Source organism: Centruroides vittatus, unplaced genomic scaffold, assembly GCF_030686945.1.
Source record: "Centruroides vittatus isolate TY-2023 unplaced genomic scaffold, ASM3068694v2 contig_393, whole genome shotgun sequence".
NCBI lineage: Eukaryota > Metazoa > Arthropoda > Arachnida > Scorpiones > Buthidae > Centruroides > Centruroides vittatus.
In genome coordinates, this window is record NW_027122209.1 from 1156145 (window position 1) to 1180044 (window position 23900).

General features: G+C 28.5%; 1 protein-coding gene across 1 annotated transcript; it reads left to right on the forward strand.

Moving 5' to 3' along the window:
- Nucleotides 1-837: 837 nt before the first annotated feature.
- On the forward strand, nt 838-23850 carry LOC136976078 (sushi, von Willebrand factor type A, EGF and pentraxin domain-containing protein 1-like). The gene is made up of 11 exons (XM_067271283.1): nt 838-1105; nt 3423-3599; nt 9177-9383; nt 9704-9790; nt 9867-9995; nt 17137-17301; nt 20258-20443; nt 20511-20714; nt 22377-22442; nt 22687-22762; nt 22845-23850. The coding sequence occupies exons 1-11, from the start codon at nt 1045-1047 to the stop codon at nt 23395-23397; spliced, it is 1911 nt and encodes a 636-aa protein (XP_067127384.1). The 5' UTR covers nt 838-1044; the 3' UTR covers nt 23398-23850.
- The last annotated feature ends 50 nt before the right edge of the window (nt 23851-23900 follow it).

Consider the following 23900-nt stretch of genomic DNA (forward strand, 5'->3'; position numbering starts at 1 on the left):
ATATGGTACCAATTATCATTTCTATATGGTACCATATCTATTATCATCAATTTCTTTGATGATAATAGATAGCATGTTTATTTTAAAAAGTTGCTGTTGTTAATTCAATATATGAAAGCAATATGTTTTAAATAACAATCTTTAACACACAAAATTGTCAATACAATAAATCTGTAGAAAATTCAATAGTTAATAACCAGTTTTTCACTCTTATTAAAGTTATCCAGATATAAATTTCAGAGCTTTTTCAGTTAAATTATTTAAAATAATGAAAAATATTACATAAAATTTAAAATCCATTAAAGCAAATGTTTTTCTTTTTATAAAGAATATTTTGACATTTAAATATATTTTTAAAAATATTTTAGGGTGAAATAATGAAAATTCACTTTAATTAAATGGTTTTTTGTAAAGTTTCAATATAGAAAAAAATTTAAAGAATTTGTAGGCTGTTTTTAGCTTTTGTACAACAAAAATTGGACCTCCATTAAAAATTCTTCGCGGGAGTTAAATAATTATAGCCTTTATTTATATTTAGTTGTTAAACGAAACAAAACTTATTTCTTAAAGAAGTATTTGTTTTTATTAATTAAAAGTTATCGCCAAACGATAACTGTCAAAAGATCAATGACGTCATCAAAGTTGAAAAGATCGTCTGCCACAGTTACACAAAAAAAATACGTTTTTTTCCAAGAAATTCGAAATGATCCGATAAACTAATCTTATTAATAGCCATGTTTATGACGAAGCAATATGTTTATAAACCGCAAAACTATTAAAACCGGAGACGATAATGACAGACGATATAAACATTAATGATGGCGCCAGCATCGTTACCAGTGACGTCACGGCGAGGTTGAAAAAATCGGCTGGCACCCGTACTTCATCCATGTCACTAAGTGCTACCCGTTTGTACGTAATAAGAGAAGGATACAGTTAAAAACGAAGCTCGGATGATAATGCATTATCGTTGTAACGTACGATAAAAAGATGTTTTCGTTATAAATTCATAAAATCCGATTTATTCTGGATGTAAAATGGTTGATGGATCTGTCTATCATTTGTTTGGTTAACATCATCCTTGTTCTACTTGGCTTCAGTCAAAGTACGTCGAACTTTTTTCTTACTTTTAACTATTTTAAACTGTTAATTCAGTTATAAAATTTAATGATTAGAGTTTATAATCGGGTGACGGGTGATGGTGATTTAGTTATTAAATAATTAAGTTTAACGTACCGTATATTTTATATATTTTTTAAAAGTCTGTTGCGCTTAATAACATATTTGTTAATTGTAAAATATGTTAAGTTTTATAAACGATTTTTCAGACTTCTTGTATAAACATTTCATATTCATTTTCAAAGTTTCCTTAAGTTAAACAGCAATTAGTTTAACTTTTGAAAATAAAGAAAGATTGTATTTTGACATATCGAATCGTTACGTAAATACACAAAAATAACTACCAAGTTCCATATATTTTTCCTATAATAATTACACATCGAAAGTACATAAAATATTATAAAATACATACAAAAAAGTTTATCCGTTGAAAAATACATAATTTTTTTTTGTAATTTTACGTAAAAAATCAAAATATTGATTTTTAACGTTTTCTTATCCGCAAAATTCAAATTTTTACATTAAATAGTTATCGTTACTTAAAATCGTTTTAATTTATGCGAAATTGTACATTAACAGCGATTGTTTTTACATACTTATAATTAAATTTTAAAAATGAGTTCTTAATGAGTAATACATTTAGAAATGTACGAACACTTAAATACTTTTTAATTGTTTGCGTAATCGGAATTTTTAACACGTACTGAATAATTTTTCATATGGTATTTTAGTACTTGGATTTGTACTTTTATATCGAATGTGGAATGTGATCAGGAAAAGCAGGTTTAGTTCGGATTAAAAATTCCCAAAAATGAGTAGTAGAAAGCGTTGGCAGATACTGCGGGATATATTTGTATAGAATTTTTATTATTGGTCGCTATGACTATTACTCCTACTGCTACAGCAATAATCGGTAGAAACGATATCGCCAAATTCACCGAATGCCTAAAAAATTGTCAGATTTTATTACATGCTCTACAAACAAAATTTGTATCAAATTATATTAGAAATATTTAATCAAATTATAGAGGAAGAGAAAAAAATGCGTTCTTAATTCGTATTATAGAAAACCTTCAGAGATGTTTAATTTGACTGGAAATGTTTACGTCGAAGCTCCTAAGTTACTCTTAAAAGTTTGGTGTTTAAAATAATAGTGTTTTAGGCCAAATATGGTTGCATGGTTTTATAAAAAAAAGATGGATGACTCAAAAATGAAACCAAACTCTTGTTGAATTCTGTTAACGCCTGTTACCTCATTTGTTTTTGTCCGAAAAGAAAAATGTACTCTTGGCAGCTGTCCAAACTTTTTTATTATTAAAAATCCAGAAATATAGCCCTTCAGATTAGTAATCTGATAGTGACGCGTACTTGAATTCGTGGAAATGTTATTCATTCTTAAAGTGAAAAAAAAAATGTTATACGCTGAATGAAATTTTTTAAGATGTGCGTATGCACGGGTAGAAAACATGAACTTCTAATCGTCGCTTGTTACGAATCCGATTGAGTTTCGGTGGTTGATTTTGAGATTGCTAGTTTAGAGAGGAGGTTTCTTTTTTGCTTTATTTTTTTCTGCCAGTGTTTTTCGTTTGCGATTTCTTCTGCAGTTTATTAATAATAATATTTAAAAAAAACAATGAAATCCTTTCGCAATCGCAATGTATGCTTCGAAACTTCTCTACGAATTGGGCGTGTCACATTAGGGTGTCAACAGATGGTGACGAAAAGTTTTTTTTTTTTAAATCAATTTTGAAAATTTTAAGTTTATGTTTGCGTTAAAAATTATCTATCATTGTAAATTGTATACAAAATATCGGTTCAAAAAAGAATGTATTAATAAAGTTTTTGGATAGGAGTTTCCTGTTTGCTGATGTAATATGTATTGATTGTTGATTCGATATAACGTTAGTTATAGATTTTAGTGTGAAAATGTTATGACTAATTAAAAGGAGTGGTGTGTGTATATGTATATATATATATATATATATATATATATATATATATATATGTGTGTGTGTGTGTGTGTGTGTGATGATGGCAGTAACGATTTTTATCCTATCGCTGATCTGTGACCTATTTAGGATTTTTTTCCTACATATTTCTAAACTGATAACTTTTTTTCTCTTCCCAGGAAGGGATAGAGATTTACTGAAACTTTTAAAATTTTGCAAATTGTCCACAAATGTCGATATTAAATAACTTACATACATATTTCAATTTGAAATCTTTTAAGTAAAAAATATTTCACGATTTTATATCGATGCTTATTATTTTGAAATTGTAGATTCTAAATATGATTGTTTCAGGTCATAAATGCGGTTATCCGGGAGTGCCATTTCATGGCAACATCAGACAACAGAAAGATTCGTATGATGTGGGTCAAAAAGTTACTTATTTCTGTGACGATAACTACTACTTAATCGGTTATTCCACACGTAAATGCCAAGAAAATGGAACTTGGTCAGGAGTTGTGCCTGTCTGTGGTAAGTTAAATTATAAAATAACGCATTCATGAATTTTTAGCTGTATACTTTGTCTTTATTGTAAACAACAATTACGGAAAGGATGTAACACTTTACTCTGAAGTGCTGTGTATTTAATTTTGTTCAAGGAGTAGAATTCTTTTTATATTTTTTAAGTATATTAGATTTTAGCTTTAAAACATGCCATACAATTTATTAAATATAAGCAAAAATTTACACAAATATTAAAAAACTTTTAAATCTGTTTAAATAATTTTGTTTTTGATTAAGCGTTTTTAACAATGTTCCACTGAATGACAAATTTTGTGTTTTCCAATTAATTAATGATTTATTAAGAGCATAATTTATTTGTTTCTGCTTAATTTTATGGCATTTAAAGAAGAAAAATTTGTCTAATCTCTCACCGCATTCTTTCAACCTTAAAGTATCACAAGAAGCTTATGATCTGATTCACTGGCTTGGAAATTAAAGTTTAAATTTAAATTAATTTTATTTAATATTAACATAAATTATTAATACACGATTAAACTTTTCATAATAATATAATTTTAAAATTAGGTAGGTTAAAATATACTCTAGTTTATCATAAAATTTGTTTTGGAAAAGATTTAAATGATGATTTTAGCAAATAGCAGTGAATATTGAGAAATCTTTTTGAATCAATCATGCACTTGATATTGAATGCTAAAAACTCGATTCCGTATGGTTGAAGGCATAAAACTGGTGATAACTCAAGCATGTAAAGTCAGAGTTGCCTGAACGGCAAATAAAAGAATCATCCATCCATTTTTGTTTTTTACAATTTATGATTAATCTATAATTCTTAGATAACTCTTTAAGTAATAATTAAAGCATCATCTAATTTTTATATTATATTCTATTATTAAAAATCTCTAAATTTTTAATACAAACTGTAGAAATGTTTAATATGAGAAATTATTTAAATATTGACATTTAGAGAAATCCATTATCAGGACATTACTAGAAATGGTCCATTATACAAGAAGTAGACCATGAAATAAAGTTATGAATTGATGTCAGTTGATAAAAGAGGTCATATGAAAAACAGGAAGTTGTAAAAATTCAAATAACTTTATTTTCAAATATTACTTAAGAATAAGCAAAATAGATGTTGGTTTACTAAAAAAATATTATTTTTATTTTATGATCATACTTTCTCTTAATGAATGAAAATAATTATTTTGTTAAAATGTTAAAAGAAAATGTACACAAGTTTTTTCAATAATTTTTTAAATTCCGGAATCCATTATTCAACTCATTTCAAAAGCAACTTTGCAGATCAGTGATCTGAAATGGAATGCACAGAGAGAGAAGAGAGTGTGCAATTAACTTAAGTAAGATAATTAACCATATATGATTTTTTTTCTTTTTATAATTGACTAATTTATTGTTTTTAAATTATATAAACAAACAATCTAAAGAAAAATCATAGTAATTATTAGAGATCTGATTTTAAGGTGAAAAATTATGGTCGGAAAAGAGGGAAAAGGTACAAAAAAAGGTGTTGATGAAATGCATTTATTCGGGTTTAAATCATTTACATAAACATTCTTTATCCAACACTATAGCAAATATTATAAATTAAACATATTTTGAGGTAAACATGGCATTTACTGGATTTTAACCAACTTGTTATGCAAGTAAGTCGCTGGCACTTTGAGCTCAGGAGATTCTTGTATGTGGAGAAACTCTGCTCAACATCAACTGAAACCAATGGAGCATATCTTATAAGCACTTGGAAAGGGAATTCAGTCAAAGTTGCAAAAGTTTCCACATCTGAATTGTTCCTCAAATTTAATTCAAATTTGGCTTTGGCTAATCTGTCAAGGTTGTTCCTCACAGACATCAACTTCTTCCACTGTTCCTCCTTCTCCATACTTTCTTCTTCCAAACTGAATCACATCAGGCAAATACTTATAGCCAAGTACCGTGAAAAGTTCAATTGTAGGCTTTGTCGTCGAGTACTTGTTGAGGCTGCTTAATGGATGCTGTGTCCATTGAATCTAGGGCACTGGATAATGGAAACATCAGTACATTCAATATATATCTTTGCAGCTCATCGATAGTTTCATCTACTACAAATCCCACTTCATGCTTATCAATCACTGCTTTTATTTTCTCAAATAAATTCTCATAAATTGGCTTTGTGTAATTTTTTTAAGGGTGCTCTCATCTGGTACTGATACTGACCTTTCCATGTACTTTTCGAGGAATGATTTGAATGCAGGATTGTTTGTTTTGTGGACTGGAATTCCTGATTAGATTAATGCAAGAGTAAGATCTGAACTGAACTCACTTGATGAACGCTGCTTTTCAGATCCTGAAGTAAAGGCATGTATCAAGGTAGTTTGCTTAGATTTTGACTTGTGAAGTTCTATGTTCTTTGCATGCTTGCTGAACTGGATGTGCTGGTTTATTCTGTTTCTTTGATGCTTCTCATCAAATGCAATATTTACATTGCAGATGGTACATCAAAGAATGAGACCATTAGTTTCAATTAATTGCATCTTGATTTCTTCTGAAAGTGCATGCAGCTTTCCTATCTTAACCTCTGGCATGTTATTATTGTGAACAATGAATGGGCTCTGGTTTGGACCTAAAACCAATATAGAGCAACTATCCATCACAGAGTCCAAGGCCAGAATGAAATGCTCTTTTTCTGACCCTTCTTTATATGCTGGGTTTGGACCTTATAGAGAACTGGCAAATAGTACGCTACTGTTTTGTTTCGTGTTTGTGTTTTCTCTCACAGGATTTTGCTACATTATCTTGGGAACTATTGGGGCTACAATGATGGTAAATATATCATTTTGTAGCTCTCTATCTGCTCTACAAAATAAGGGTGTGGGATTTTATGTAGCTGATCAAGAAGAGTGAGAATGTTTTATTTATTTATTTTTCTGTCCAATCTTTTAAAACACAAAGAAAAGTGAGGAGAAAGGTGCTAATCCACATAAAGGTACAAAAAGGGTAGTTCAAGATATATATTTTTTAGGCATGAAATAAAGCTAAATTAATACACTATCTGTATGAAAACAGCTAACTTTTTGGAAAGGTGCTGCACCTTTATTTTGTAATGATAAAATCCTCTCTGTATCAATTAAGTGAAGAATAATAATTGAAATTGCATTATTTTTTTAAAATTATTGATAACCCCTTTTTAATCTGAAATTATCCAAGGAAAAAGAATAAAATCTACTCTAGACAAAAATAAAACTTTGAAGGAAGCTTTTGGAGGAAGTTTAGTTCATTTCACCACAATTTTCAGGAAGTTATTAATATTAGTTATAAGAATATACAATAAGTCCCTATTATATGATAGGGTTACATGCCAGAAAATTGCTGTGAACTACAAAAATGACATACCTCGTTTGTATTGTTCATATATTTAAATTCTGGTTAATGCATTTATATTGTATTATTTATTTTAAACAATTTAACAATTTTATTAAATGATAGCTAAAGAATTTTCTTTAGCTATCATTTAATAAAACAATGTAATTTTGAAAGTTAATACGGTATTAGGTTCATTGATCTACAATAACTGATTCATTATTAATGTCATTATGGAAAAAATAACTACAACTTACTACACACAAATCTATAGTTTTATATGTACGAAATAATTAACAATTAATAAATCAAATTTTTTCTATTAAGCCAAAATATATGACAGAACAAAATTAAAAAACAGGATCTTTTAAAAATATATTGATATAGTTGTAATATAAAATGTATTATAAAATAAAACTGAATAAATTGTAAATATGTATGGGGTTTTCTCTCTTCCGTAAAAAATATATTATATTTTTTTCTCATAAATTAAATAAATAAAAATTTTCTGGTTTTATTTTATCCAATTACTACAGGTATTGTTTTGTTATATGAGGTGGTAATCAAATTCTATCAAACCCTAAAATGTTAAAATAAAAACAAAACAAAAAACAATATATTATAAATTATGATTGTCATAAACATTTTTTACAAAAATATTTCAATCAACTTTCTTTGTCAAAATTCATAATAATAGATACAATGTTAATAAAAGTCAGGTTCTTTGTAAATTAATTTTGAAGAAACAAGAAAACTTTATTATAGCAAAATAAAATAACAAGTATAGTCAAACCTCAATTTATTTCAATAATTTGTCTCTGAAAGCAGTACTAAAGGAATATGATGCAAAACTGAAGTACTGTATAATTATTATGCCTTTGTGTCCTTTTTTTAACTTAATTTAAAATTTATTTTGTATACTAGTACTTTCTATGTATTAATAGGACTTATTATACTGGAAATTATGGATGCAGATATTTAGTCTTACAGATCAAAAATAATGTTCTTTATTTAGTTCACCTATGAACTAAATAAAGAACATTATTTTTGATCTGTAAGACTAAATATCTGCATCCATAATTTCCAGTATAATAAGTCCTGTTAATACATAGAAAGTACTAGTATACAAAATAAATTTTAAATTAAAGTGAAGTACTGACTTCAAACAATATACACATAAGTTTGAGGTTTGAGAGTTTATCACCAAATTACATGATTTTTAATATTTAGAATGCAAAATCTTTCAGTATCTGTGAATTACTAAATGTAAGATTCTCTGCTTAATATTTATGCAGAAATTTCATTCATAAATATTCATTGGCACAATTTAGTGAGTGCTATTTCAATATTCAACTGTACTTAACTAATGATATCCATAAATTCAAATAATGGAAGTTTTGTTCAAATCCTTTACAAATAATAGAATGTCTGAATTTTTAATAAATAAATAACCTGAAATATAAATTTTAAAAATAACCAAGCTGGATAAACAAGTTTATTTGTAGAAATAAAAATAATTTTTCAAAATTAAAGTTTTAATACCTTAAAAACAACAACAACAACATAAATTATTAAGCAGATATAAACTATAAAATTATCTTTAAGTGAATAATGTACATTAATTTATTAACAAATTCTTGATTATTTATTTATTAATAGTAGCATCTAAAAATTGAATTTTATTTTCATTCATGAACAAATTAATGAAAGAAATAAGATACATAAAACATGAGTTTATAAATTTACATATCAATCATTATTATTGCTTCATTATGTTGAAATTGATATTTTTTCACTATTTATGCATGTATAAGATAAAACTAAAACAGCTTGCTTTGTGACATCGTGTAATAATTTACACTGTGTGATATAATTATTTCATTATGGTTTTGTATTTCGAATTTGTTTAAAATTATTCAAAACTCTTGGATTTATGATTTAAATTGGCACTCAGTATTAACTGAAAATCTTATAGAAGATAGAAACATCTGAAGTGGAAACAATTTTTTCTTCAAATACCTAATTGGATAGAGCAATTTAAAGATGCTACTCATAAATGAAAAATAATAAATCTGTAAACATACTTTTTATTATTAGATTTTTAAGTTGTTCATACAAAAAACTCAAATATTATACAGATTTTTGTTTCTCAATTAAATTTTGTGGTAAGTTTCAATTATAAAATTATTTTGTAATTAATCTACAAATTTGTTTCTCATATAGATAGTTCATTATCTTTGCTCAATGCTGTTGCCACAGCATCATCTCCAATGATTAATTATCCACCAAGTTTTGCTATTGATAAGCACAAAGGAACATGTACTTACATTAGTCCAGAACGTCCCAGGTGGTGGCGGCTTGACTTAGGTGATACTTACCAGATAAATTCTGTTGCAGTAACTATTCCTCAAATTTGGAATGATAAACCAAGTAATTATTTATGATTTTTACATAAATTATGATTATTTAGAATAATTATAATTTTATGCCTTTGTGTCCTTTTTTTAACTTAATTTAAAATTTATTTTGTATACTAGTACTTTCTATATATTAACAGGACTTATTATACTGGAAAATATGGATGCAGATATTTAGTCTTACAGATCAAAAATAAATATCTGCATCCATATTTTTTGCTGATATAGTTTAATTATATCAGTATATAGATATGAATAATATTAGATTTATAAGATTTACTTAAGTTGGAAGTCTACCCTTTATATAATTTATATGAAACTTATTTTTTTTAGATCAACATCTTTTTACTATATATGTAGTAAGTGTTGATAATGGAGCAGCTACATTTCATCCTTGTTCCCCTTTTCGTGGCACTCTAGGTAACATATCCATATCTTAATTAGAAATTAATGTTAAATTATTGTAAGTTAAAAGATTCCCATTCATTTAATACAGCAACTCAAACCTTAAAGTTATCTTGTAGTCAAAATAATGGAATTGCTGGTCAATATATCCATATTGAAGACAGAAGACAAGTTCCTGAATATTTTGGTTTGTGTGAAGTAGAAATATTCGTAACAAGGAGTAAGTATAATTGAATATTGAGAAAATATTAGAAATAATAGATATGCAATTATTTCTAATATTTTCTCAGAATTGATATTAAGTTACTTATTCTACTTAGCAGAATGAAAGATTATGAAAGTTAATAATATCTTTGTCATAAAATAAGAAACTGCTGACTTCAAATAAATTTTATTTGGTAATTTCAAGTTAGCAGTTTCTTATCTAAATAAAAGCTTTACAGAATAATCAATTGATTAACAGAATAATTTATAAACAGATGGTTTCAAACAATATGTCTATGCATGATTATTTTAATATATATATTGCATTTTCTTCCTCCTTTTAAAAAGAAATATCAAGGTCAATCTTGACCAGATGTTCGTAGTTTGTTATTCATATTATACTAAATAGGTGCAATAATTTTTCTCAATACATTAGTTACTGGATGGTATTTTGACACTTTTAATATAGCTACATAAATGTCATGATCATGGGATGTGAAGAATATTAAAAAAAATTGTATTACAAATAGAGAAATGGAAATATATTTATTAAATCTCCTAATAATGATCAAAATGAGATCTATTAAGGTTATTTTTAATTACAGCTTACTAAACCTTATGATTAGATATCAAATCATTTCCATGATGTTATGCTATATATTGTATTGATTTGGTAATCATAAGCTTTATAATATAATTTTTAATCCTTCTGCTTAAACAATTCTCCATATACTGAGAATATATAGTTGAATTTATAAAAACTGATTGTTATAGCAACTGATTATTTAAGAACTGAAACCTTCAACACAAAAAGAGATCAATATCCTTGACCTATAATTATAGAAATATTTGTTCTCATCATTATTATTTCTATAGTAGTATTATTTCTACAGTAACAGTTTAGTATTGGACCATTCAATAAATATTTTATTAAATTATTAGAAAATTTGTTTGGAAGTATTTGTCTTAATATAACTTGTCATTCATTCACTAACATAAAAAATCATTTGAAATTTCATATTAAACAGTTAATATTTTTTGGCATGTCTAGATTGATGTATGTCAGTCTCTTTCCTCCAGCTATTCCACTTTTGGCTTGACTGAACTCATGACGGCTATAAAAAAGGTCCTCCTTAGTGCCCTTAGGACAAAAGATTTTATAAAAGAAAAATCAGTGACATGAATAATATCTAAATTTTAATGTAATTTAGTTAAAAATACAACAATTTCTTTGGTTAATAATTTTAGTTTATGCTAAAACTCTCTTGATGTTAAAAATGAAAATTGAATTATTATAATGATTAGATATGATTCATAATAAAGTTCAGTTTCAATTAAAGTATAAAAGTGTCTATCCAAAATTAAAGGATTAAAAAAAAAAGTCATGAAATATTACAAATAAACCTTAAGACTTTTAAGGCAAATTAAGACTTCAAATACCTTTAAGTCTTAATTTCTTCTTTTAAATAATTAATTGACAAAATTTAGATTAGACTGGTAATTAAATCATCATGGTAACAAATTTGAATTTTAACATACACTGTATATATAACATTCATTTTATATTTTTGCATTATACGTTTGATTTACTTTCCACAGAATAAACATTTTCTGTGAAATTATTTTTGGTTTAAAATATAAAATAATTTTTTAAAATCGTTACTACTAAAAAAATTAAGCAAAAGTTTCATGTATCAAGTAAAATTGTTATCATTACTAACATGATTTTATATTAACAAAACTGGAAAAACAGTTAACAAATTACAAAAAAAATTCTGAATTGTTTTCAATAAGTATGGTTACTAATGAAACAAGGATGTCACTTTATTTTAGTGATGATGGAAACTCTAGGGTTGATGTGACTTTCACATATCAGATTTTTTTATTATTAATGTTTTTAAACAGAAAAGAAATACAGGTAACCCCCATATAACATGGGAGTTACATTCCAAAAAATTGTCGTGTTATGCAAATCCATGTTATACGAAAGAAAGAACTAGTATGAAAAAGGAGGTTAGGTTCCAAAAATTAAAAAACATGCTATTATATTTTCATAATTAAGATAAATATCTTAAGAAAATTTTAATAAAGTGATACATATTAATATAAATTAAACAATGTTTTCTTTGTCATCACTAAGCACTATTAACCAAGGGCATTTTCTTTTTGGCAAGTTATCCTTATCCTCTGAGCATTTTTCTGCATTATCTTCAGATCCATGCTTTACCTTTTGCAAAAAGTATGTAATTTTATAAGCACTTATTCCATACTTGTTTTATTCTTCATAAGGGAAAAACATCTGGCAACATCAAAAACAGAAGTGTCGAGATCTGGCAACATTGAAACAAGTTTCGAGAAGGACCATGTGTATCGACGGAAGGAGGGAAAGGAAAATTTACATACTTAATAATTTTTGTGAACTATTAGTACTTATGTAATAAATGTCGTACGAGGGTTTTACCCAATTCTCGAACCGTGAGTGAATCCATGCTATAGAGCTAGTGGAAGGAATGGCGAGACTAGATTGAGGCACCTCTAGCGGCGACACCAGGTAACAGAATCAGGGCTACAAAGGCAGCACCTGTGTTGTTTCACCTAGTACTTTTGTACTAATCTAATATCTTTTTACTTGTTCCAGTACCAAGATACCCAACACCATTTTCCTAGTACTATTTATGAAATCCTAATATCTTTCCTTTCAATTTAGTACCTTTCAAAACATTCATTTTAATTCTATATTTCTATATTTTTCTACTTCACTTTGGCAGTAAATAGATGTTTTTATTGCTTCCTCATTCAAGTGCAGCAGTTGAACGTATTTTTTTGCAATTAAATTTAATAAAAATTAAACTACAAAATCGAGTTCTTAAAAGCAACAATGATAAAATGTTACACTTGGAAACCATCATCTGTTTCAACCATACAAAAACATTCTAGTGAGGAAGATTCTGATGATGACGATCTTACCAGTGATTTTTAATGTGATAATTTTAAAGTTCAGTACTTCGTGTTCATTACTTTCGTTTCATCATTTTGTTCATTTGGTTGCTGTTGAGGAATAATAGCATTCTTGCAACATATGAATTTATCCTGTATGAATTTTGTATGTTACATGTAAAACTATTTATATTTTAATAATATATAAATTTAGAATTTATCAAATTTCTAAGTATATATTTAATAATATATAATATATACATACATTCTGCAGTTTAAGGTCAAAGTAATGCCTGCATTAGTCAATACAGTCAGTTCTCGATTTACGACGGGGTTCGGTTCCGCAACTTCGGACGTAAGTCAAAATGGTCGTAAGTCAAGAAGTGACTGTACTTCAACAAAACAGTTAGCTATCTTACACAAGCACACGTGAAGGGTAACTAACAGTGGCGTAGCGTAGTGGGAGCGGCAGGTGCGGCTCGCCCCGGGCGGCAGCAAAATTTCACAATAAATAATAATAATACCTAAATAAGGGGGCAGCAAAACTTTCCTCCGCCCCGGGCGGCTGACACCCACGCTACGCCACTGGTAACTAACTACACAACAAAACTAAAGATGACGCAATCATTCGCCAAAAGCGTGCAAGATATATATGTATATGATATATATTCCACAAAACCTATAAAAAATTGACACATTTTAAAAATTTTTTAATGAAATTTTTCGTCATAAGTGCGAATGGTCCTAACTCGAGAAGTGACTGTAGATCATTGGGACTGAGCAGTATTAATATTCTTATATTTATTATACTCTTAATTTTGTACAATTTAAAGGGTGGTGTGGAAGAAGTAAACTATATATCTATTTCATGGTAAATAATGAAATTTGTAACTAACCATATATATAAAGGAACTTCAATAAGGACCATAGCAATAGCTAATAGTATTGTATTAATAGGGAAATTCTTATCCTCATTTCCTCAAAATACTAATTTTGCTTCTTACTCCTTTCTTCCACAGATCTCGTAAATTCAAATATCACATCATATGCCAATTAATATCTGTCAGATTAACAAAATAACATAAAAAAAGAAAATTACTAAACTTTACATTAGAGAACTAAATTTAAAATAGAGCCAACTAAGGTTAACAGGAGATTGGAGATTGGTTAGAATGCAACACATCATTATGTAATTAACCTCAGGAATTAAATTGCAGTCAGCCATTTCTCTTTCGTCCCAGGGTAGGCCTATTATTCATGCGGGAACGAATAAAACTTTGTACTTGGCGGCTCAGTAATATAGGTAACACTACAACCGACCACACAACAGTTATTTTTTGAAGTTTTGTTGGCAGAAAGCTGTTTTTCATTATCACAGGCAGAAAACAAGCACCGCGTCTCAGTACATATCTAACCCAAAGACGCTCGTGTTTTCCCGAAAAAGTTTCCTTTGCCTGCGTACAGGTGGCGCTCAACGCAGTTCCACTAGCTCTATAGAAGTGTCGTGTTACATGGGGGTTATCTGTATATAAAACAGCAAGTTTTGAAAAATTTGTCATGTATAAAAATGTACTTTGAAATAAAAATATCAAATGTATATTTAGGTATATTTAGTTTTTTAATTCCTAAAGGAATTTGCAGTTTATTTAATATACAGTGGGTGATCAGTTGATGAACAAATCAGATAAAAATCTTTTGCGAAAGTATTCGTTATGTTTGGACAACAATTGTTGTGTTTGTTCTGTGAGGTGAACAAACACAAGAAGAAGCGACCTCACAGAACAAACACAAGAAGCAGCGACATAAAATAATGAATACCAATTGGTCTTCCCTCGTCTTCAGCAACAATTCAAAACTTTTCGTAGTGCGGGAGACGACGACGCTCAACCTGGTATATACCGATCGGATAATAATCCTCCGAACTTTGAAACTCTTCCTTGTAATTCCAGCCTTTTATTTTTCTGACAGAAACAATTCTTTTATAGTATTTGCAAGACTGTCAGGTGGCACTCGTTAAGTTTTGTGTCGGTTTTTATTTTCAAAAGATGAGAGTATGATAGCAAATGTAGAGAGTGGGCATATGTCTGATGTTGCTGGGCAGTATGGCTTGATTAGGTCTACAGTAGGCTGCAGTTTAATCTTATCTAAGAAAGATACAGTATAATCAAAAAGACTCGAGCAACGAAAGGAGTGACAAAAATCATATCTGAGAAATAACATTGAAGAGCTCATAATGGAAACTGAAACTGATCTGATGACAGAAGAATGCAAGAATTCTTGAATGAAGAACACCAAGAAACTCAGCGAGATATGTTTTCTTCTGAAAAAGAGGATTAATGCCGATATCTTCTATTAAAGATGTTTTGAAGAAGTGGGAAGATGTCAGAACCACAGTCTTAGAATGGCATTCAAACCAGGTTGAGGTTAATAGACTTAGGGATTTCTACAATGACAATGCTATTAATTACTTCTGAAAAATCCTGAAGAAGAGAGAAAAGCAAATCGACATTAAACAGATTCTTTAACCTCCACAAACGGAAAAAACATGACTAATAAAAATGCAAGACTGTGTATATATGTATTTTTATTATTACATATAAATAAACATAGTAAGAAAGTATATAATTTTTTATTTTTGGGGGTCTCCTGAATGGATTATTCAAATTCCCATAAAAATCTATGGTAAATTGATAATCAGTTAACGAACAATTCGGATAGCAAACAAAGTTTTGGAACACATTATGTTCATTAACTGATCACCCACTGTAATGTGTATAATAGTAAATAAAATTATATGTTTAAATCTGTAAATAATACAAACACACGTTTGTTTATTTACAAAATTATTGCTATTAATAATAAATCTATTCATTATTTGACTTGTAACAATAAGAGTATGTGACATTATATCAAACAAATATAATTTTAAGAATTCATTAAAAACATTAATATAGTATTAATATTATATCAACATGGCAGTATAATTTGCTACAGTTTAACCATATCTTAAACACACAGTAACAGAATATTCAGTATGATTGATTTCTTCAGTTATTTATTGTATGATAATTGATTCCATTTCAAAAGCATATATGTTAGATTGTATGATGATATATTCCCAATTAAATACTTAATATATTAATGGTAGTTTATAATTTTCTGTGACATTAATTACATAGTTCTTGCTGTAATAAATCAACATTGATAAATTGGAAATTCCATTATAATTTGATTCATATATAATATAGACTTTGTTTTGCTTTCTTCTGAAAAATGTTTTTAGAAGAAAATGAATTTTCAATATAAGTCTTTCCATACAAAAAGAAATGTAGATAGTCTTGACTGATGTTTTTGTTATATTACTTGGATTATTAGTATATTTCATTATTACATTTATCTCAATCTTTTATCAGAAGAAAATCCATATTACTAAATATTGACAAATTATAAGAAGCTGCATTGAGAACCTTCGTGTTCATTAATTTTAATTAGCTACAATGTTCATTTTTAAAACAACTAAAACTGTATATTGCATAATGCTTATAAGGATATTCAACTGTTAATTAGATTTACTTTAAACTGCAAAAAATGAACAAAAATTATGTTCATATTTAGTACAACTTTGAATTATTATTTATTTGTTGTGGAATTTCAATGAATTTGATTTCAGAATTTAATGAAAACTGAACAAAAAATTTAAATATTAAAAAAATAATGAATATTTAATTATAATTATTATTTGTTTTGCTGAAATAACCTGCTAGAAATTATGTTTATCTGAACCAACATGGACAATTTTAATGTTGAAGTCAGAAATGAGAGGGTCAAATGAGAAAAATCATTGATTTTAATTTTTAACAACACTATAAGATTAAGTGAACAGGTGATAAATTTTTCACTTGCTGATTTGTATTATTCAGCCTTCGTCCATCCTTATTTCTTACTATACAGTAGCACTAGGTTAAAAAAAACTATATTGTCTGATAAGTAAAGCAACTTACTTGTAGCCTACTGTTTTCCTATTATTCACAAATTTCGTATGTAAAATATTTTAGATATTGGACAAGATTATCTAATGATTCTAATTAGTATTAATAAATTTTGTTTGCCTTAAATGATTTTAAATCAAAATGTTGTTTTTTAAAATATTAAAACTTTTTTAGTATTAGCATAATTGGTGTTTAATCAATCAGATAAATGTGAACTTATATTTATTCTAGACCAAGTACAATGTGGAGCTCCTGAAAGACCATATCAGTCTTATATTGTGGAAGTAGATAAAAATACTGTTGAATATCAGTGCACCTTTGGATATAGCCTCAGAGGTCCCAAAAGACGACAGTGTTTGAGTGGGCAATGGTCAGATATTCAACCTATATGTGAAGGTTTGTATTACTTCATTTAGGTTTTGATAAAAAGTAATACAGGAAATCCTCATTAGTTCAAACTTGGATAATTCAAAATCCCATTACTGTAGTTTGTAACTGTACTTTTGACCTGGCTGGAGATATAGGAATTTACATGTTAAGGAATTCAGTTAGTTTCAAATATGGCTACTTCGAAATTTGAAGTGAAAATTCTATCCAAACTATGATTTGTGTATGTTAACGCATTTATTTAGATCAAAGTGCCTCCATGCTATAAGAGAATAATAGACTGAGAACAACTCTAATCTGGTCAATATGACTTTGCTTTTACAGTAATGCATTTTTGGATATCACCTTACCCATGGAATACCTCTTATCTCATAAAATATGGCTGGATTTTAGGATTGCAAAATTGGGCTATAAGTAGCAGATTGAGATATTTGTAGGCTTTAGGCTAACTTGCTACTTTTTGAGCCACTTTAAAAATAATCTGGGCTACATTTAGAGGAATTCTGCTTTACTTTTTATAAAACCTGTGAGGTTCTCACCAGACACATGTTATGTATACAGAACGTTATTTTCATTAATTAAATTAATTTAATAATAATAATAATAATAATATAAATATCTGGATTCTGTTTGCTTAATAGATTAGATTACTTACATGGCATTTGGCATATTGTACAGAGCTATGTAAATCTCAGATAATTCGAAACTCGATAAGAGATGAAATAATTGTGACTTCAAATTGAATTTTAAAATAACAAGGATTTCCTACATCATTTTCAATTGAGTATGATACTGATATTTATTTGATTGGTATAGGAAAAATGATGGCTTGTTTTCTACTCAAGCAAGAAATCTTCCTTTGACATTTATTTACTCAGTATTAAGGCATAATTATCATGAAAATCCATGAAACCTGGCACTATAACAACTTTAGCAGTTTGTTTTGTTGTTACCAAAAGCATTTAATTAAACAATGTTTTGACCTTAATTTAGGTCATCCTCAGCTAAAAGAATACAAAATTAAGGTTAGGATCTTAAAATTTCTGCACATGCACATGCACATTTCCTACAAATGTCATCTGTGAGTATTGTCATGTGCACAAAATTATATATCACATTGAGTTGCAAGCTTTTAATACAAACTGATTGCTATTTGGTTATGTCAATGTGAGTAAACATAACATCAAAAACTTGCATTCTCACACAAACTACTACACACAGGAATCATACATAATACAAACATACATCTCAGATGGTTGTAGAAAACAACATACAAAATATACTATGACCAAGCTATAATCATAAACAAACAGACTAGACATTATATTCATTGACAAAAAAACTAAATCACATAGCTAAACCCAACACACAATACATATACTGAAAAAATTATTTTGTGGATGCATACTGAGTTTTTTACTAAAAACTCAGTATGCATCCACAAAATTTTTTCAGTATATGTATTGTGGAGAATGGATAAGGTAATTATTGTGCCATAACTATAGAAAAAAAACTACTGTTTTGTTTGCATTTACTTTCGTCTAGAAAAGCACTGGCACCAGTATATATTACTATTGTGTCCCATGTGGCATTTTGTGTGTGTTGATAAAAACTACAAATGAGAAAAGAACACTTTGAGTACTTAAATTATATTAGGTTATTTATGATAGTAAAGTGTATTTTAATTGAAATATTATACCACTGAAGCAGAAATCTAAAGCACTTCTAAATAAATGATTTAAATACAGAATTTTATAATTTTGAATACAAATAGTTTTGGCTCACTTTCAGATGAAAGTACCTGTATATGACATTAGAGGGGATCTGTCATGTTTTTCTGTAGCTGTGTGGAACAAATATTGCTCTGAGCAGAAAATTACTGATTTGAGAAATTAAAACAACATGCAAATTCATCTAAACAAATAAGTGTTGTTTTTTTAAATGATGTTACATAAAATCACCAAAAAAAATCTGAGTTAAACATAAAACATATAAACCAAGTTTGCATATTCAACAGTAATAAAAAAGTGACAGTTTGCTAAGCTATGTGGCATGTACTGTACCTCACAGCTTAGAGGGAATATTGATCCCATCAGAGACTAAAACTGAATAAGTATGACATAACACAGCATTGACATGATTAAATAATAAAACTAAGTTTGATTGTAAACATTCTCAATAATAATAATAATAATAATAATAAAGCACAACTATTTACATATGAAAACTACGGGAAATATCTAAAACACAAACTTAAAAATTACAATTTAGCAAGTTTTAAATATATAACTGACACAACAAAATTTTGTTGTGTCAATCCATAAATTCATTCAATAGTCATGTATTATCTAATGTACAAAACATTTGTAGCAAAATTCGTTTGATAAAATGAAAACTTCCCAAAAACTGAAAACAGCAACTACAGCAAATATTAACTCTCAACCCATAATCATAAATTTAATAGTGAAAAGATTTTTCCATAAAATACAATATATAACTGTTTCTTGATTGATGTGTGATTAAAAAACAATCATCCAATTTTTTAAATAAAATATTGATTCATTTGCCTAGTGATATTTATAAAATAACATTAAAGATAACAGATACATAAACAATTTCTATTATATTATTAGCTATTTGATAAAGAAAATAGTTTCCATTGCAATTCATTACATAGAATGTTATCTCTAGATATGATTGCAATAAAGATATAAGTTATCCTTTTTATGTCTAAGATTTTAGTTTTACAGGACAAAAAAGTACACTCAAACCTGTTTTTGTGCGGTATACCAGTTTCATTGAAATTCATATACCGCACAAAAACAGGTTTGAGTGTAACAAATAAACTTTTTAATATAAATTAGGAAATTCTTGTTATTAAAAAATAATCTTTTCACTAGTTTTTAAAATCATCTTTACTTGCTATATTTCCAAATATTTTTAATAGAATGCAATTTTATTTCAGAAATTGTGTGTGATGTATTGGAACCAATTGAAAATGGAAAAATTCGCTTCAAACAAATTGGTAAAAAGTTGATTCCTGGTACGGTTGCAACATATAGTTGTGATGACGGTTATCAACTATCTGGGAACGACACCAGAAATTGTCTGCAGAATGGAACTTGGACGGAAGCTAATCCAACGTGCCTACGTAATTACTGTTGCATTTTTGTTCTCTAATTTATAATGATTTCTTTAAAAATGAATAAATATTTCAGCGGTTGACTGTGGACCCCCTCCAAACATTCACGGAGGTTCTTATCGTCTCCAGAATGGCACTGTTGCCGGTAGCATTGCAGAACTGCAGTGTGACAAAGGCTATAAGCCTACTGGAAAATCTGTGTATATTTGGTGCCAAGAGACTGCTCGGTGGTCAACAAAAAATGCAATTTGTTCTCAACAGACGTCGTCAGGATTAATAGGTATGATAAACTTTTTTAATCAGTCAATAGCATTAGCAAACATAGGACAGCTTTAATTAATTATCATTGTTTATCTAGAACTTGTTCTTTCTAATAATTTTCTTTACATTAGCTGCAGAAGATCATAAAAAATCTTAACATCTTAGGGATAAAATAAGAACTATGGTTTAAGTAAGCATACGTTGGCAAACTGCTTCTCTGGCTTGTACAAAATTTGAAAAGACTACCAATGTTTTATGCAAGAATAAAATCACATATATTCTGAAGAAGTATTTTCTTAACAGCAACGGGTGTTAAGTAATTTAGAATACCGTGCAACCATACATTTCTGGAACTGGCGAGTCAAATGGGAATAGATGCATTACCAGTGGTTTACAAATCCTTCAATTCCATTCTTTTCTTTCAGACATAAATTAACCAAATAATTTATTTATTATTATTAAATCCAACACAAGACATCATCATTGCTCACACCTAATTTCCAAATTATGATAGATAGTGCATCAGATAATTAATAGATTTACAACTTGTATTATAATACAATAAAGGAAAGAACTTGAGAACAGTGCCTCTGATGGAATTGATAAAATTAGTGTAATATATCTTCATAATTTATGTTTTTTACACTGAATATTTATAGTCATCAAATCTGATCTTGCACATGACAAAACTTGAGTGAATTTTGAAAACTAAAAGCACTTTATGTTGTATAATATAAAATAATCACTCCAGAAGTTGAAACAGATAAATATAACAACAACCAATTTAGATCCACTAAATTTAATGCTTTTTGAACCAATAAAGTATAGTGATAACAATTTCATCTAAACACTCAATTCTTGTCTTTTGTAATTTAAGAGTAACATTAATTCTCTGACTTGCATACATAAGAATATTGTATAGACTTGTTTTTATATGCATTTGTGTTTCTGCAGATGGCAAATGGTTAGGTCAACTCTATCCTATCACTGCAGAGTTGGGCTCTTACGTTGGCAAACTGCTTCTCTGGCTTATATTCTTCTCAAGTATTATACTGTATCAAATAGAATATGCATCAGTTTTACGTCTAACATTTTGCTCTGCATATTTGAAATCTCTTTAGTTATGCATACAATCTCCAACAGATGGTGTTGAAAATCTAATGCTTTTTCTATAGGAAAATCTTTTTCCAAAATTCTTGTAAACAGAACTAAACAGTTTTTAGTATTATTACAATCTAATCTACTTCTATCTACTTCTGTTCATGAAAAGTTTTAGAAAAATTTTCCAAATTTGTACCATACTTGCCGCACAACTGTGGCATAAAAAAACCATACCGTAAATTTTTTGGTGTTGGACACAATATCTATCTTAACAAATTATAATTTTTTATAATAATCCCTTTTGTAAGTTGCTCATCATCTACCATGTTTCCAGTGATATCAAATTTGAGATCAATAACAAGTTTTGACACAGTCATTTTAGAAATATCAGAAGACCACAACTGTATGTCAAGAACTATTGCTTCCCAGCAAAACATATCATTTCACAAAAACCATAGTTCTCTTTTCAATCTGTACATATATATTGTTTAAAATTTAACGAATATGTATACTTTGTTTGACTTTATGTATATTAATACTAATTTTTATGAAATTAAGAAATCATTATTATTTTTATTAGGACTTAAATCTAGACAGTCTAAAGGCGAAACCAGCAATACCCAAGATAACGAAGGAATATCATCAGGTATTTTTTTTTTTCTGTCTGTTTTATTAATTAATTATATTTAAAATACAAATCTGGTTGGATATAAAACTAAACTTTCAAAATGAGTGAGGTATAGTTTCGTTTTTAGAACCACATGCAGTCTATGGACATAATTTCAATACTTTTTCCTCTGCTTAAAACTAGCTATGACCAAAAATGCAATCTGATATTGGCACAGTAAGGATTAATTAAGGTTATTTTAAATGAGAATTTTTTGTTACAGCGGGATTTGTAATCGGTATTGTCGTCGTAGTGGTATTCCTCATTCTTTGCTTAATAACGGTTTATATATTGAGAAGGTGCGTACCTATCAAAAACTACTAAAATTTGGTTTGTGATGATGATATAATTATGACTTTTCTTTTGTGCAATTTTATACAGGAAAGGTGTTTTGCATTTGGGCCAGTTTGCCAAAACTACTTCAAACCTACCGGTCGTCGTGGAAAATTACAAGGCAGATGATAATTATTACCAAAGAGACCCCTTCTACTCAGACATATACTGTGGGGACGGTCCTCCAGAAAAGGAGATCGGACGGTTTCCAGAACCTTCCAGAGAAGACATATACGAGGAAGTGAGGCCACGCCGCTGCGGTACGTTTGGGAACGTCTGTCCTCCAACCGTCACGTCTCCAGTTTCCGACATATATGCCAAGGTAGACTTTGCACAGAAGCGCCAGTCGAGAGAAAAGAGGAACGTCGACTCAGATGCTCCCCGGGTTCCCGAAATTTTGGAAAGTGCCGAAAGCACCTCCTCTTTCCGGCTCCGCGAACTGCCTCCCATACCGGGAGAGGGAGAGGAAGCCGAAGACTCGGTGGATGTCCGAACTCCGGACTCTTCTTCCATACTGTTGGACAATGCCATCTATTCAAGTGCAGGAAGTGAATTTATGAAAGAGAACACTCTCTACTCGACCAAAGTAGATTTGCACTAGTTTCTGTACTTGTTTTACACTATGTATACTAGGCATTTTACTTAAAATACTCACCAGCATCTAATATCTTTGTACAGATATTATATACATACATATTGAAAACTTTTTTAATAATACTTTTGATAGTGACAAATATTTATCATTTTATAAATTTATATATATATATATATATATACATATATATACATATACACACACACACACATATTTACATGCAAGAATTTTATTATAATGTAAAAAAGTTTAATATTAATTTAATCTATATTTTTGTTAGTTTACTCAACCAAAGATTTCTAATGTCATTCAATGGAACGTGTACAAAAAACCGAAATGTTCCATAATTGTCTTATTTTGATTATCACCTCGGAAAGCTTGTGCTAGACCAAACGAGTCTGCCAAGAATTGTATGTTTTGCCTTCGGTTCAAAACAATAAAATCTCAACTTCCGATTTATTTTCCCATGTCAATTAATTCACACGTGCACGCCTGCACCCGTCTAGTAT

Coding starts and splice junctions, on each gene's coding strand:
- LOC136976078 (XM_067271283.1), top strand. CDS start 1,045: ATGGATCTGTCTATCATTTGTTTGGTTAACATCATCCTTGTTCTACTT. Junction 9,384..9,703: donor AATTTGGAATGATAAACCAA/GTAATTATTTAT, acceptor TATTTTTTTTAG/ATCAACATCTTTTTACTATA. Junction 22,763..22,844: donor ACGGTTTATATATTGAGAAG/GTGCGTACCTAT, acceptor AATTTTATACAG/GAAAGGTGTTTTGCATTTGG.